This window comes from Mauremys mutica, chromosome 8, assembly GCF_020497125.1.
Source record: "Mauremys mutica isolate MM-2020 ecotype Southern chromosome 8, ASM2049712v1, whole genome shotgun sequence".
NCBI lineage: Eukaryota > Metazoa > Chordata > Testudines > Geoemydidae > Mauremys > Mauremys mutica.
The window spans coordinates 104,849,558-104,863,941 of NC_059079.1; the positions used below are offsets into that span (position 1 = coordinate 104,849,558).

A 14,384-nucleotide genomic window follows, 5' to 3' on the forward strand; every position below is an offset into this window, starting at 1 on the left:
AAGAATCTCACAACCTATCAAACGAAAAATGGTTTGGTCCATTTCACAGCTTGAGAGCCATTTTACGCGAAGGCCACAAGAGCCATAGTTCAGACTGGATGAGCTTGCAGTACTACTGCTGCCTCATTCCTGGCAGTTTCAGTAACAATGTTCATTCCCCAAGGGGAGGGGCAGGAAGGTCCCAGCTGGCCTATCTGAGATAGATGGCTGCTTGAGCATCTGTCTGGGTCATGCTGGAATTGGCAGTAGGGGAACTGTTTGCATTACCTAGCACTTAACTGACTGACTATAGGGGCTTAGGATTCTCCAGTTTCCCACGATCAGAAGAAAAGCAACCCGAAAAAAGTCACAGTAAGTAGAAGGAGAAATCCCTGGAAGTTGCGCCCCTGATGCTAGTTTCCTTTCCCCTCAGTGTTATCTTGGAGCGTTCTGGCTTAGTGCTAGAGGACCTGGTATCTTTTTTCAATGATGAATCACTAGTTATTTGACTCCGGAATGAATATTACTAGCGAAATCTCCAGGTAAGTCTGTACAAGAGACTCCAATCCATTCCAGGTGTAACCTGCTGAGGCTATCAAACCAGCTGAAGGTGTGTTTTTTTCCCCAAGAGACAAATTTATTTCAAAATGTGCAAAACTGAATACACTGATGGGACTGTAATTCTAGTACAATTCATTCATAGACCCTCTAGATCACGTCTCTCCACATTCCTCCCTCCCACAACCCCCACCCATGATAGTAAGTGAATGATTCAGGTTATATGAATGACCAGATTAACTAGTGGCAACACAGAGCTCATCTTGCCCTGTGCGTGCAAGCAGGAAGCAAGGCTTAGTCTCCAGCTCGCCCACAGCTGAACATATTATGCTACCATGGTAACCAAAAAAATGACATCTACTCAAACGGTGAACAGGTCAATGGGGTGCTAGGGAGTGTTGTGCTTCCCAGCGTGGGCACCCATCCTCTGTGGATCTTGAGAAGGGTAGTGGATGGGGCCTGGGGCTCTCATGAAGGGAGGTGGAGGCCCCATGGTGTGGAACATGTGTGGTCCAAAACCTGCAGACACAGAATACAAGCGTCAGATTACCAGGCGTCCTGATGAAGTATTTTACTAATGCCTATTTGTCATTCAAGCCAGATAAGCAAAACATACTTGAGCCCACGGAAAGGTTGCCCCCTCTCCTCCTTCACTAATTCCTGAGGAATCCCAATTTACTCCCTTTTAACATTTCTGACAGCATAGTGAACAGCTGAGGACATGTTGCTATTCAACGACAGTGCAGATTCCAGTTCTGCCAGTGCCTGTTCCCCTGCACCCTATTATATTATGAACTTCTAAATGTTTTGTTTTCACTACTGAGCATAGCAGAAGTGTTCGGGTAACGAGACCATCCAGCGCAGCTGGACAAACCCAACACGTCCTGAAGTTCCACAGGGGAAAGGCTTCACGTTTTGAATATACAAAGTTAAATACTGACACTAACGTTCTATCTGTTTAGAGTCACTCCTAAAAGTTAGGGACAACATGGGGTTTACACAGCTATCAGCTAAGCAGGGTGGGCCTCAGCACAGTTTATGGGATTCTCCTGGGTACTGCAGAATTTTGCAGAGAACATATTACAGCACAGGCAGTTTTGTCTAACAGAGCCAGTTCTACACCACAAGCTGTTTCATAAACCCAGATCGCACTTAGTAGGTACCACACAAAACTACAATAGAGGGCACCGGCTAGTAGGTAATCTGGCAAGTAGGAAGTGATTCCAGGCCTCTCTGGTAAAGGACACAGTTCTACCTCTCCCCACTGAGGGGGCAAGAGGGAGGGAATTACCTGGAGGTGGGGGCGGAGCAATGCCGGGAGGTGGTGGCAGGGCAATGTTAACCACGGCTGGAGGGCCACTGGGAGGTAGGTTGAAGTAATTTGCAGATGCCTCTTCTTCTGCAGCTGGAGGAGGGGGAAGAGCTTCAAGACACAAACATCCCTTGGTTACTGGTGAAAGCTAGCAGGCAAAATATAAGCAAGTACCCACCCTTGGCCCTAAGGGGAGTGGCTGCAACCAGCTCTCCAGACAGGAACTTTGTTAGCAGTGTGTCTCTAACAGACGCAGGATGCCAGTGAACCTCTACAATAACAGCCGTGATCCCTTCCACAGGCTATGACCTTTCCACAACAAAAAGCCACCTGAATCCAATCCTAAACAACTGGGATTGCCTGCCCCAACAGATGATACTGAATGGCTCAAGAACACACAACCAGATCTTATGCCACAGAAGGTCTCAATGATTTAAGTGCCTTTATTCTAACCATTGTAACTTTTCAATCACCCTGTAAAAAAGGCTTTGAGTCACCTTGAATTTCTTTCTAGCCAAAGATCCCTTCATTGCCCATAAATACAAGACTCTCCAGCCAGCTCTTATTCGAACACAGGTTCACTCTCTGTTCTGAGAGTGGAATGTGCTGCTGCCCGACTGGCCCCAGCTCCCAATGGTATAGAGAGCAAACTAAGTGTAACTCTGTTTGGTATATCTCCAATTATTACCTATCTCCTAGAACTGGAAGGGACCTTGAAAGGTCATCGAGTCCAGCCCCCTGCCTTCACTAGCAGGACCAATTTTTTGCTCCAGATCCCTAAGTGGCCCCCTCAAGGATTGAGCTCACAACCCTGGGTTTAGCAGGCCAATGCTCAAACCACTGAGCTATCCCTCCCCCCTCTGCCTCATGGCAGCAAGTGAGCTGCTGTTCTGCGTCTGAGAGGGCAGTCACTGGTATGGAACCATTTCCCTTACCTCCAGGTAGCCCTGGGACTGGCTCCAGCTTTATACCAGATTCTGTAGTACCTTCTTTCTCCTTCTCTTTCCCTCTTGCTGCTTGCGACCTGAAATCAAAGCCAAAAGCATTAGAACTGAAGAGAGGGGTAGCAGAGTGGGCAGATCCTTACAAGAGATAGTTTTACGTCACCAATCCCAGACCCACTGCTTCAGGCCAAGGATCAAGAATTTACAGAATGCTAGCAGCAGGGACTTGGTAAGTTGGCACAAAAGGAGTTAGTGCTGTTTTTTCAGACAGCAGCGTACACACCCCAAAATAGAATTTCTCAAAGAGACCCAATGCCAATTACCCTCCAACACCTCATTCCCCACCAAAAGACAGGCAACCCAGTAAATATTTGGGTCTTTTACACACTTGGCTTCTGTTCTAAGTCACCAAGACTGCTTTTGAGTTGAATAAGGAACAGTACATGACTCTGACGTGCTCAGTTAAGAGTGGATTCTTCAAAAACAATATCCAGAGGAAAACCTCCAAAAAGGAATTAAATGCTTCCCCTCTTCCTCTCCCACTTGCTCACCTCCCCCACTTGACATTGAGTCTGCGTCCATTGACAATAAGCTTGTTAAAGGATTTCTCAGCAGCCACTTCAGCAGCTTGCCGTGTGGCAAACTGGATGAATGCACACTGCTGCCTCTGTACCACGGTTATCGTCCGGATCTCCCCAAACTGGTAGAAGTGATTTCTGCAAGGAAAGGACAGCAAAATTGGTTTCTGCTCCTCTTCTCCATAAGAACACAATACATTAAAGGTCTCACATGCTCACACCCTTGGAAGACAAGCATCCTTTCCCCTCTATATCACGGATTCAAATCCAGTGTTAGAAAAGAGGGGAAATGCCTGTTACAGACCTTTAATCCCTACATACAATTATGCAGCAACAGTGCCAGGCTTTAACAGAGGTTTCTTCAGAATTCAGGAATTCAGAGGATGGAGGTTGGCTCAGGGGATTTCAAAAGTGCAAAATGGGATCCTCTGGGCACCAACAGCAATGATGTATTTTTCGGGGAGATGGAAGACAAGAATTTAAACACAGCACACAAGATGTTGCTTAGACTTAACCATATTCCCACCTCCAGAAATTCTGCACTCCTCTAAATAGACTTATTAGCCAGCTTCTGGTTAGGGAAAAGTGAACAAGAGCGGTCACTCACTCCTGACTGGTATGGACAAATGAAGGGGCTGCATAACCAAGGGATGAACGGCCTCCTTCATTCTCATTCAGGCATAGCAACCTCAACAAAATGCTTGCTAAAGATGAACAATGTGACAAGCATCTTAGGAAAACCTTAGCAAGCTAATTCTCAGTTATCAAGGCATCAAGCTGAAAAGCAAATGTGAACTCAGATGTACCAACGTACCTCAGATCAGTCTCAGTGATGGTATCTCCCAGGCCTCCTACATATAATGTGGTAATGGTCTTGTCGTCAGGTGGGTCCAGACGAGGCATGGTTGAAGCCCGTTTCAGAAGCTTATCAGCTACAGGGTCATTAATACCATAGTAACGATCTTTGATGTTCTGATCGGCCAGAGGATCATCTGGGTCTGTAGGTTTCTCGTGTCTAAAGTATAGTAAACAAAGCATTTTATAACATTGCAGTGTTACAACTGCACTAGACTAACATGACTGCAACAGCCACCTTTCTCCTTAAAAGGCTATCTGAGGACTAACAGCTTTCAAATAATCACACCAAAATGAAACCCAATTAAAGAGCCCTAAGAACTCAAATTACTTATTAATTTATTATAGCATTTGCCACATACAGTTTTAACAAATGGCAACTCGGAGAGCTCAACCAAGGTCCCATGAAATTGCAAGAGCCGGGTTTCAAACAAAGTTACTTGCTGATATGTTCAGATCACTGACGGTGGGACAGTATTTTCTGCTGCAAGGACTGATGTTGCAAAGAGAGGCAATGTACAATGTAAGAGAAAAGCTGCACTTGTTATGGTGAGTGACGTTTCAACTCACTGCTGAATACACACAGTATGATCAAGAAAGACCTTGCTGCAAAGGGATTCGCTCACTGGGGATATATGCCAAGTTAACATTCAGTTTCAGAAAGCCTTTGACAAGGTCCCTTATCAAAGGCTCTTAAGCAAAGTATGCTGTCATGGGATAAGAGGGAAGGTCCTCTCATGGATTAAAAGACAGGAAACAAAGGGTAGGAATAAATGGTCAGTTTTCAGAATGGAGAGAGGTAAATAGTGGTATCCCCCAGGGATTTATACTGGGACCAGTGCTGGTCAACATATTCATAAATGATCCGGAAAAAAGGGGTAAACAGTGAGGTGGCAAAATTTGAAGATACAAAATTACTCAAGAGAGTTAAGCCCAAAGCAGACTGCGAAGAGTTACAAAAGAATTTCACAAAACTGGGCAACAAAACAGCAGATGAAATTCAGTGTTGATAAATGCAAAGTAATGCATCTTGGAAAACATAATCCCAACTACATGTACAAAATGATGGGGTCTATATTAGCTGTTACCACTCAAGAAAGATCTTGGAGTCGTAGACAGTTCTCTGAAAACATCTGCTCAATGTGCAGCAGCAGTCAAAAAAGCTAATGGAATGTTGGGAATCATTAGGAAAGGGATAGATAATAAGACAGAAAATATCATAATGCTACTATATATATATATATATATATATATATCTCTCTCTCTCTCTCTCTCTCTCTCTCACTGGTTTGCCCACACCTTGAATCCTGTGTGTTGTTTTGGTTGCCCCATCTCAAAAAACTTTCATAAGAATTGGAAAAGGTCCAGAGTAGGGCAACAAAAATGATTAAGGGTTTGGGACAGCTGCCATACGAGAAGAGATTAGAAAGAGGGGGGACTTCTCAGCTTGGAAAAGAGATGACTAAAGGGGGATATGACAGAGGTCTACAAAATCATAAATGGACTGGAGAACGTGAATAAGGAAGTGTTATTTACCCCTTCACATAACACTAGAACCCAGGATCACTCAATGACATTAATAGGCAGCAGATTTAAAACAAACAGAAGGAAGTACTACTTCACACAACGCACAGTCAACCTGTGAAACTCATTGCCTGGGGATGTTGTGAAGTCCAAAAGTATAACTGCGTTCAAAAAAAGAATTAGATTAGTTCATGGAGGACAGGTTCATCAATGGCTATTAGTCAAGATGGTCAGGGATGCAACCCCCCACTCTGCGTGTCCTGAGTCTCTAACTGCCAGAAGCTGGGAGTGGATGACAAGGGATGGATCACTCAATGATTGCCCTATTCTGTTCATTCCCTGTGAAGCATCTGGCATTGGCCACTATCAGAAGACAGACTACTGAGCAACATGGACCATTGGCCTGATCCAGCATGGCTGTTCTTATGTAATTTTTCCTGCAATAGCTGCAAAAATGCTTATGAAGACACTGCATTACTTCCATTTTACTGAGAATTCCTTATATTGCATACCATTGTGAACATGTTAGCTTTTCAAACAAAACTGTACCTGTAGGGACACTCTTCCCCTCTCTTGCATTCTCCTTTCACCCAAAAGGAACAGATGTGGGGTCGGTTGCGTTTATAGTAAGGGGTGGTCCGAGCCAGTTTAAGCAACATGTCACTGGTAGAAGTAGCTTTTCCTAGAGCACCAACTGGTCTTGTGCCATCAGAGTTCGAAATCTAAGCAGTAGATAAAGAATGCATATTTCATTGCTTGGGACAGGAAATTTATGCACATAATCAGACAAATCAGGAAGTTTTCAAGATTATCTAGTTCATTTAATCTACAGCACAAGTGAAATAAGCCACCAATAGATTCTGTTATAAATGCATTCCTTACTTCTCTCTCCATGTTCTGGGTGTAATACTCTTTATTGACATCAGATTTAGGCATGTCATCTTTAAAAGAGAGTCCTGCATCTCGAACCTGAATAGGTAGACCTAAAATTAAATGGAAAAACAAAATTAATATTAACCGAAAGCAGAAAGACCAAAAATGGTTATTATAACATACTAAGGTAGCTGTATTCGGAGATAGGAGTCCTGAAGAGCAGTCAAATATGTACTGATTCATTGTTTTACACTGCGTTAATTAATATCCTCTGGATACTATTACTTCACCTGCCGTGAAAGGTGAACTGAATGAGACTGAAAGTTTGTCTAGTTTCATGGTAGTTTTTTAAAAGCCTCTGCATAGTCTACTGCAACGTATTTGAATAGTGAGATTCAGTCACAAATATAATTCATCCTACATCTAGCGTAACTAAGGGAACTATTTTTACGCTTGCCAGCAACAAAAGCATGCAGTGTCAAGATTCTAATCCTTTCTACAGTTAGAGTAAGATCCATTTGGTATCAAAGTCCAAACACACTTGGAAATTCATAGCAACTCAGTAGTATGAACACAGACAATCACATTACAACACTAGTGTGTATAGGAAGATCTTATTTTAGAATGGATACAATTATTAGACAAAATTTAGTCTTTAATGAGCTGGAAAGTTTATGCACAGACAGGAGCACCATTTGGCATATAGATGTGCCTTCTGGTATATCCTAAAAGAGATCGTAGTCAGATTTGTTTAACTTCTCTCTCATACAAACATCTCCATGCCCTAGGCGCACAGTCATGGAGATACACATTTATTTAGAGATGTATTAAAACTATGCAGAGACAGGAGCCAAGCAAAGTCAAGTCTCAATCTGTACTTGCAGTTTTTGGTAAATTGACCCCAGGTACACACCATATTCCAGGTCAAGCAGGCAGGTCTGACATACATTCTTCAGCTTGCTACATGTTTGGCACACTTCTGTCTTCTTAAAGCGCATTCGAACACCTGGGCACCAGCGAAACACTGTGAAGGGCCTGGCACAAATCTGAGACAAAGAGAGCAGTGACTTGTACCACTCTAACTGCAGCCAGCAATGACACTAGCATGCAAATTCTTATTGAAATTCAACTACTACTAGAGGCTTATCACCTGCCTAATGTTACTACCTTAATACGTAAAAATTCAAGCAAACAACTCAAAAAAACCCAATCTTTTCTTGGTTGCCCCATTTTGACAGGAGAATAAAGTTTTGGCTGGACTTTCTTGCAATGATTTGAATACTCATGCAACTTTGCTCAGAGCACAAGGCAAAGAGGACTTCTACTTAGTTCAAAGAGCTGTACCTAAAGGATCATTACAGCTAATTTGTAGGATATGTTTGCAAATTATATACTTGCTGGGATAGCAAGAGACCCAGTCCATCTGGCCACAGGAATTTAGGCCCAGAAAAGGATGGCCTTACTCTGAAGTAATGCATACTGTCGCTGTGGGGAGGACGTTTCTACTTCCATTGTATACTGGACTCGGGGAAGGGGAGCTGGCCCTCAGTACATCACTCTGGTTTCCTAACAACAAGGAGATGATGGTAGGAAGGAGGAAAAGAGGGAAACAATATATTTTAACTCCTCCACTGGAGTCAATACAAGGCATTCTGCTTTATATTTCCAAGGGATATCACTAAAGATTCCTTCATTCTCCTTTTTGAAACACAAAGGCTGGCTTGTCTCAGAGATACCCAGCATGAACCACTTGCTGGCAGGGGAGTTACTGAGATCCAGAGGAAAGCCAAGTTCCATCTACCACCCATTTGCCAAGGCAAAAGTGAAGAGGAAATGAATTTTTAACAGGAAAATGCTAGATTGATTAAATAAATTCAACAGTAATCCAGTCCAGCATTAACCACCGCTATGTTATGAGTTTTGTTTTGTTTTTTCAAGTAACAGCAACTGATAAATTGGATTCTCTTCTTAGTTTGGATTTAAGTTCAAACCTTTTTGAGATGACTTTTCATTCCCCCCCCCCTACTCTTTCTGAAAAAGTTGTGTCAGTAACCTTCCCACCAGGAGTGCTGAACACTGCATCTTTTGGTGCCAACCTATGGATACAGGGAATCCACTAGGAGGATGGGGTTAAAGAGCAACACCACACACTCCTGGCGCAAGAGGGAAGGAATCTGTATAACTAGGTGATTTGGTTATTTTTGTTCAGGTGTAATTATTCTCTTACAGGGTTTGAAACCTAAACCTTAGAGCACTGTGCTCTTGCAAGAGACTCTGAGTGAAAATTATTAGAAGCAGAAGTGAATCTGAACAATTCCAAACTTTTTTTTAAGAAAGTAAATAACCAGACTAAATAGTGAAATAAGGGAAATAAACCTAAACATTTTTCAGTTTTAATAATTAAGGGTCCAAATCCTGAAAATGTACAATCATCAGTAACTTCACTCACATGAGAAGCCCCACTCACTTTCATGGATAAATCACATGACTAGAGTTATTAATTATTTGTCTTACTGTAGCACCTATGATCCCTAGTCACAGACCAGGACCCGATTGTGCTTGGTGCTGCAGAGAACGAGGAAAAAAAAAAAAAAAGATAATCCCTGCCCCAAAGAGCTTGCAATCTAAGTGTCAGACAAGAGACTACAGATGGATAGAGAGACGGGAGAGTATACAAGGAAACAACGCAACAACATTGGTCAGCATGATAGGCAGTGAGCACACTAGTAGTTTAACTGTTGTCAAGTATTTATAGGCATCAGGGCATTCACATGGTCAAGAGCTTGCAAAATCCAACCCTTAAAATGTTAACAAGAATAAGCAATTGTTTGAAGCTAACTATTGGACTGCTATCTGATATTTTCAGCATTATATCTTAATCCTAAATGGAAACTAATGAGCTAGTCCAGAAGTAAATGCTTACAATGAAGAGAAACATACCTTGCATTCTTTTCCATATTTCTCTTTGGTCTGGAATAAAATCAAATGAAAATTACTAAAAAAACCCACAAGATACTAGTCAATGCTATGATCATACATTACATGCCTTAGAAAATACTTTAGTGCTTTCATCTCTTCCACCCAACCTTCCACATGTGGTACCACCACAGCTTCTGCATGTTTTCTCTCTGTGCTGGTTGCATTTGGAGATGTCTGACCCTATGGCTTTCACTTAATCCAGAGAGCCTTTGAAAGGTAAGTGGGAGGAAATCACTTCCAAACCCTTCTATTTTTTTCTGATGGCAGAATATTCAATAGAATATTTTTAAATCTTTCAAAGAAACCCCTCAGCTTCGGCTTTTAATATCTGTTTTCTAAACAATGACAAAAACATCCAGAGATCCGTAACACATAAAAATAAATCCTCTATCAATCTCTGAAACACAGATCATATTTGCATTAAAAATTATAGCTCATTAGAATTTCATAAAGACTAAAGTGTGCTTAGGGAGAGGAGAGTGGAGAAAGGTGGATGTTTAAAATGAGACTACACTACATGATTGTACTTGGTGTTGGGAAAGGTAAAACAAAATGGAATGGTGACTGGTACACGGCCTTCCACTGAAGATGTTAATACACTGAGTATAAGAACAAGGATTTTAAAAAGGACATTCAAGCAACCTTCATCAGATATCAAAGCACTTTTCAAAGCACATTTTAAAGATTTAACCTTTCAGTACATCACATTTCTCTAAGTCAAGAAGACAGTCATCAAAGTTGTGATAGAACCCATGTTTACCCTATCTCTTATGATTTAACCATTAGACAAGCGGTCTTGACTTCACCTCAAGTTTTTTATTGTTTGATTTGTTTTATTGTGTTCCCCATGCCCTCGGCCAATCCTGAAATCTAGCCCTTTTCCCCTATGCACGCATGTTCTACTGCCAAAAAGCAGCACGCAGAAGCCTGTATGCATTTTGGCATCTCCTACTTGCCTCATTTGACTGAGCTCATTTTTAGTCCTCTAAACCCGAGGTTCAGTGCCTAATCTCACCATACACCTTAAAAGGACAATGACTCGAAACAGTCACGTACCATTCTGATATAAGGGTTTTCTCCAAGGCATGTCTGACACAGAATGGGGAAGTCCTGCACCAAGGAGAAGAAAAAAAATAGTCAGGAGGGCTAAATCTCAGAGCTCACTTCAGATTACATCTCTATTCCACAGCAACATCTCTGCAGGCTGCTTCTCTCAGATCAAAGATGCTGGACTGGCCAGTACTAATTTAAAGCTCTGACTACTCAAAGTGGGGGGATGACCAAGGCCCCCAATATGCCCCAACCAGCTACTAGCTGAAGACTTGTGAAGAGCCTCACGCCCGCTGCCAGTTATTTTTATTTTCAAAGCAGGTCACTCCCCCAAATACACGGTAAGATCCCAGCGTGTCAGGAGTCCGGAGCAGACACCAGCAACCCCGGGGGACCCGTGGCCTCTGCCAGTGCCCGACATTTACACGGGGGCAGCGCCCAGCGGCCCCGAAGAGGGAGCAAGGCCCTGCACCCCCCTTAGGGAGAGCGCCCCGGCCGAGAGCCTCCCAAGCCAAAGCCTCCCGCCTGAGCTTCAACACCTGCCCCAGCCCGCCGCCGCCCCGAGGCTCCCTGGGCCGTGCCGCAGAGGGAGGCTAAAACCACCGCGGGAGGATGGAGGCCCCTCACCCCCACCGGGCCCAGGCCCGGCCCTTACCGCGTCCTCCCAGTTCTGCCGGTTGTAGGTGTTGGAGCCCAGAGACGTCGCCATCTTGGAACCAGCCCCGGTACCCGCAGCAGCAAGGCCCGGGCGGAAGCGCACGCGCCGCTCCGCCAACAGCCCGGCATGCACCGCGAAAGGAAGAAGGGCCGTGACCCCGGCATGACCCTCAGAGAGCTGGCGCGCTGCCGCCTACCAGTATCCCCTCTAGCCAGCACTAACCATAGAGATGGGGGGTCTGGCCCTTTAATTCACCTCGCGGGAGGGGCCAATGCTCCCAGTGGCTCCTGCCCCAGCAATCCCAGAGAGGCTGCTCCCCTGGCCGGGGGAGGGGGAATCCCACTAGAGAGAGTGGGGGGGGGGGGTGTCAGAGAATCCCCCACCACTGGGGTTGGGTGGGGGAAATGCCCCCCCCCTTAGGGAGGGAGGAGGGAGCCTCCCCACTTCATTATGGACAAAGACTCCTGGCGAAGTCAAACCACAGACACACGTATCGAAACCTTTTGCAGAAGCAGATGAGTTAAAGGACTTTAAAGGAGGCATTGTGCTACCACGTAGTTACTGAAGGCTGTGATCAAGGTAGGATTGTAAATGGACTGTTTAGGCACATTAAGAAATCTGAACATGTAAGTCTGAAGAAAGTTTAGCAGAGATGTACTGCTATCTATTAAGGTGTAATGTACATTTATAAGGGAAACCAAGAAAAGTCTTTGACAAGGTACCGCATCAAAGGTTCTTAAGCAGAGTAAGCAGTCAGAGGATAAGAGGGAAGATCCTCTCAAAGATCTGTAACTGGTTAAAAGACAGGAAACAAAGGGTGGGAATAAATGGTCAGTTTTCAGAATGGAGAGAGGTAAATATCAAAGCCCACCCTGGGATCTGTACAGGGACCAGTGCTGTTCAACATATTCATAAATGATCTGGAAAATGGGGTAAACAGTGAGGTGGCAAAGTTTACAGAAGATAAAAAATTTCTCAAAAGAGTTAAGCCCAAAGCAGACGGCAAAGAGTTACAAAGGGATCTCTCAAAACTGAGCAACTGTACAGCAAAATGTCAAATGACATTCAGTGTTGATAAATGCAAAACAATGCCAGCTACACATACAAAATGATGGGGTCTAGATTCATTCAAGAAAGATCTTGGGAGGATAGTTCTTTGAAACCACTTGCAGGGACTATTCAGCTTGGAAGAGAGGAGTGTGTGTGGGAATATGATACAGGTCTACAAAACCATGAATGATGTGGAGAAAGAGTAAGGAAGTTTTATTTACCCCTTCAGGTAACACAAGAGCCAGGGGCAACCCAATGAAGTTAATAGGCAGCAAGTTTAAAACAAACATAAGTACTTATTCAAACAGCGTACAATCATCCTTTAGAACTCATTGCCAGGGGATGTTGTAAAGGCCAAAAGTATAACTGGGTTCAAAAAAGAATTAGGTAAGTTCATGGAAGATAGCTAACAGCCATTGATTGACCAAAGATGGTCAGGGATGCAACCATATGCTAAGCTTCAGACTGCCAGATACTGGGACTGGATGACAGGGGATGGATCACTTGATAATTGTCCTGTCCTGTTAATTCCTTCTGAAGCATCTGGCACCAGCCTCTGTCAGAAGAGACTACTGGGCTAGATGGACCAGTGGTCTGACGCAGTATGGACATTCTTATGTTCAAGAATGATGTTGAGCAACCTCAATTTTTCCCTCATAATTAAGACCAAAATCAAAAAGTATTTCCAGCCAAAATCTTCAGTAAACTGGAGCTAAAGTAGAAGCTGTGTATCAGTTTAAAGAACATGCCTTGGTATTGTTAGTTTTAGTAAAATTTTATTGAAAGCCAGGAAATTTTAAATAAAGGCAAAACTTTGAAAGACATTTGAAATTAAGGAACCCTAAACCATCTTAGGTCTGTGGTCCTATCCATCACAAATTTGTTTCTAAATTATCTTTTATACTCTTGTTTTGATAGAATGAAAGAACTAGGTACCTTGTGCTGGTGTCCTCCTGCAGTCAGTTATACAGAGTGTACACCGCCAGCTCACTCTTAAAGCCGAGAACATTTTAAACCCAATACAGCTGGTCATCTGTAAAGTCCTATTTTGAGTCCATAGCTAAACTTAAGGGCTAAATTGCTAAAATACAGGATTTCAGATATTACCTACCTGTATGAGAGATTTATACTTCTTGGATAGTGTAGGGATGAAGATAGAGAGTGGCAGAACTGCAATACATGTTTACAAGTTCACTATTTTAAACAGGTTTGGGAATAGTTCATGTGAATAAACTACTGAAGTCCATTAGAAACAGCTGAGTGACAGTATAATCCAGTAGCAAGCATGGGATTTGCAATCAGAAGCGCTTGATTCCAGCTCTTCTGTTGATACTTTTACAATCTTAGAGAAGTCACTCAACTCTGGTTGAAATTTAGCCCTCATGTAACTGACAAATGGAATGATCCCTACCTCATATACACATTGAGCATTAACATGTTACTGCACTTTAATACTATTATTGCACAAGATTAAAAAAAAAAGCTAGCTTTGTCTGCTTTATTTATTTTAAGTTCACCACATAAATTAAGCTATAAGGCAACACAATAATCTGTCATTAATGGAGTTAACATTGATAAACGCAGAGTGCTTCCATTGTTCTCCATTGGAATAAGTGAGGTGTTTTGCACAAATATGCATGGAAAACAGCTAAAGTTACTCCTATCTCCTATAAGCTTTTAAGGGAAAATAAATTCACTGGACTAGTTAAGCCATTCAAAGCCAATGTGCCCTTTACTTTTCAAGATAGCAATTCAGACCACCAGAGTACATCTGATTTTCTTAAAACAATAGCTAGGTGCTAAAGAACCTTTCTTGTGTAGTTCAGTAGAGCAACATCCCAGCTCTAAACTCAGCTACGAGTGGTGAACAATCCAGTTTGAAAATATCAGCCAGCCAGCCAAAAACTAGTTTGGAAAAGATGGTTTTTGATAGATAGTGTTGGTAGTTTGCCAGTTACTTTGGCTACTGAAGAAAACTCAAAGTTTAAGTGTTGTTATTTGGTTACATAAGACAGTTGCAGACA

The 14,384-nt window shown here is 42.9% G+C and overlaps 1 protein-coding gene across 2 annotated transcripts; it reads right to left on the bottom strand.

Moving 5' to 3' along the window:
- Positions 1–592: 592 nt before the first annotated feature.
- On the bottom strand, positions 593–11,500 carry RBM22 (RNA binding motif protein 22). 2 transcript variants are annotated; one of them, XM_045026454.1, is made up of 11 exons: positions 11,308–11,500; positions 10,659–10,712; positions 9,564–9,593; positions 7,537–7,669; positions 6,633–6,733; positions 6,300–6,472; positions 4,186–4,386; positions 3,345–3,509; positions 2,785–2,873; positions 1,829–1,960; positions 593–1,056 (listed from the first exon to the last, which is right to left on the bottom strand). In XM_045026454.1, the coding sequence occupies exons 1-11, from the start codon at positions 11,359–11,361 to the stop codon at positions 926–928; spliced, it is 1,263 nt and encodes a 420-aa protein (XP_044882389.1). In that variant the 5' UTR covers positions 11,362–11,500; the 3' UTR covers positions 593–925. The 2 variants fall into 2 exon arrangements, with proteins under 2 accessions (XP_044882389.1, XP_044882390.1); XM_045026455.1 differs by lacking the exons at positions 9,564–9,593; positions 10,659–10,712; positions 11,308–11,500 and adding an exon at positions 8,087–8,116.
- Positions 11,501–14,384: the final 2,884 nt, after the last annotated feature.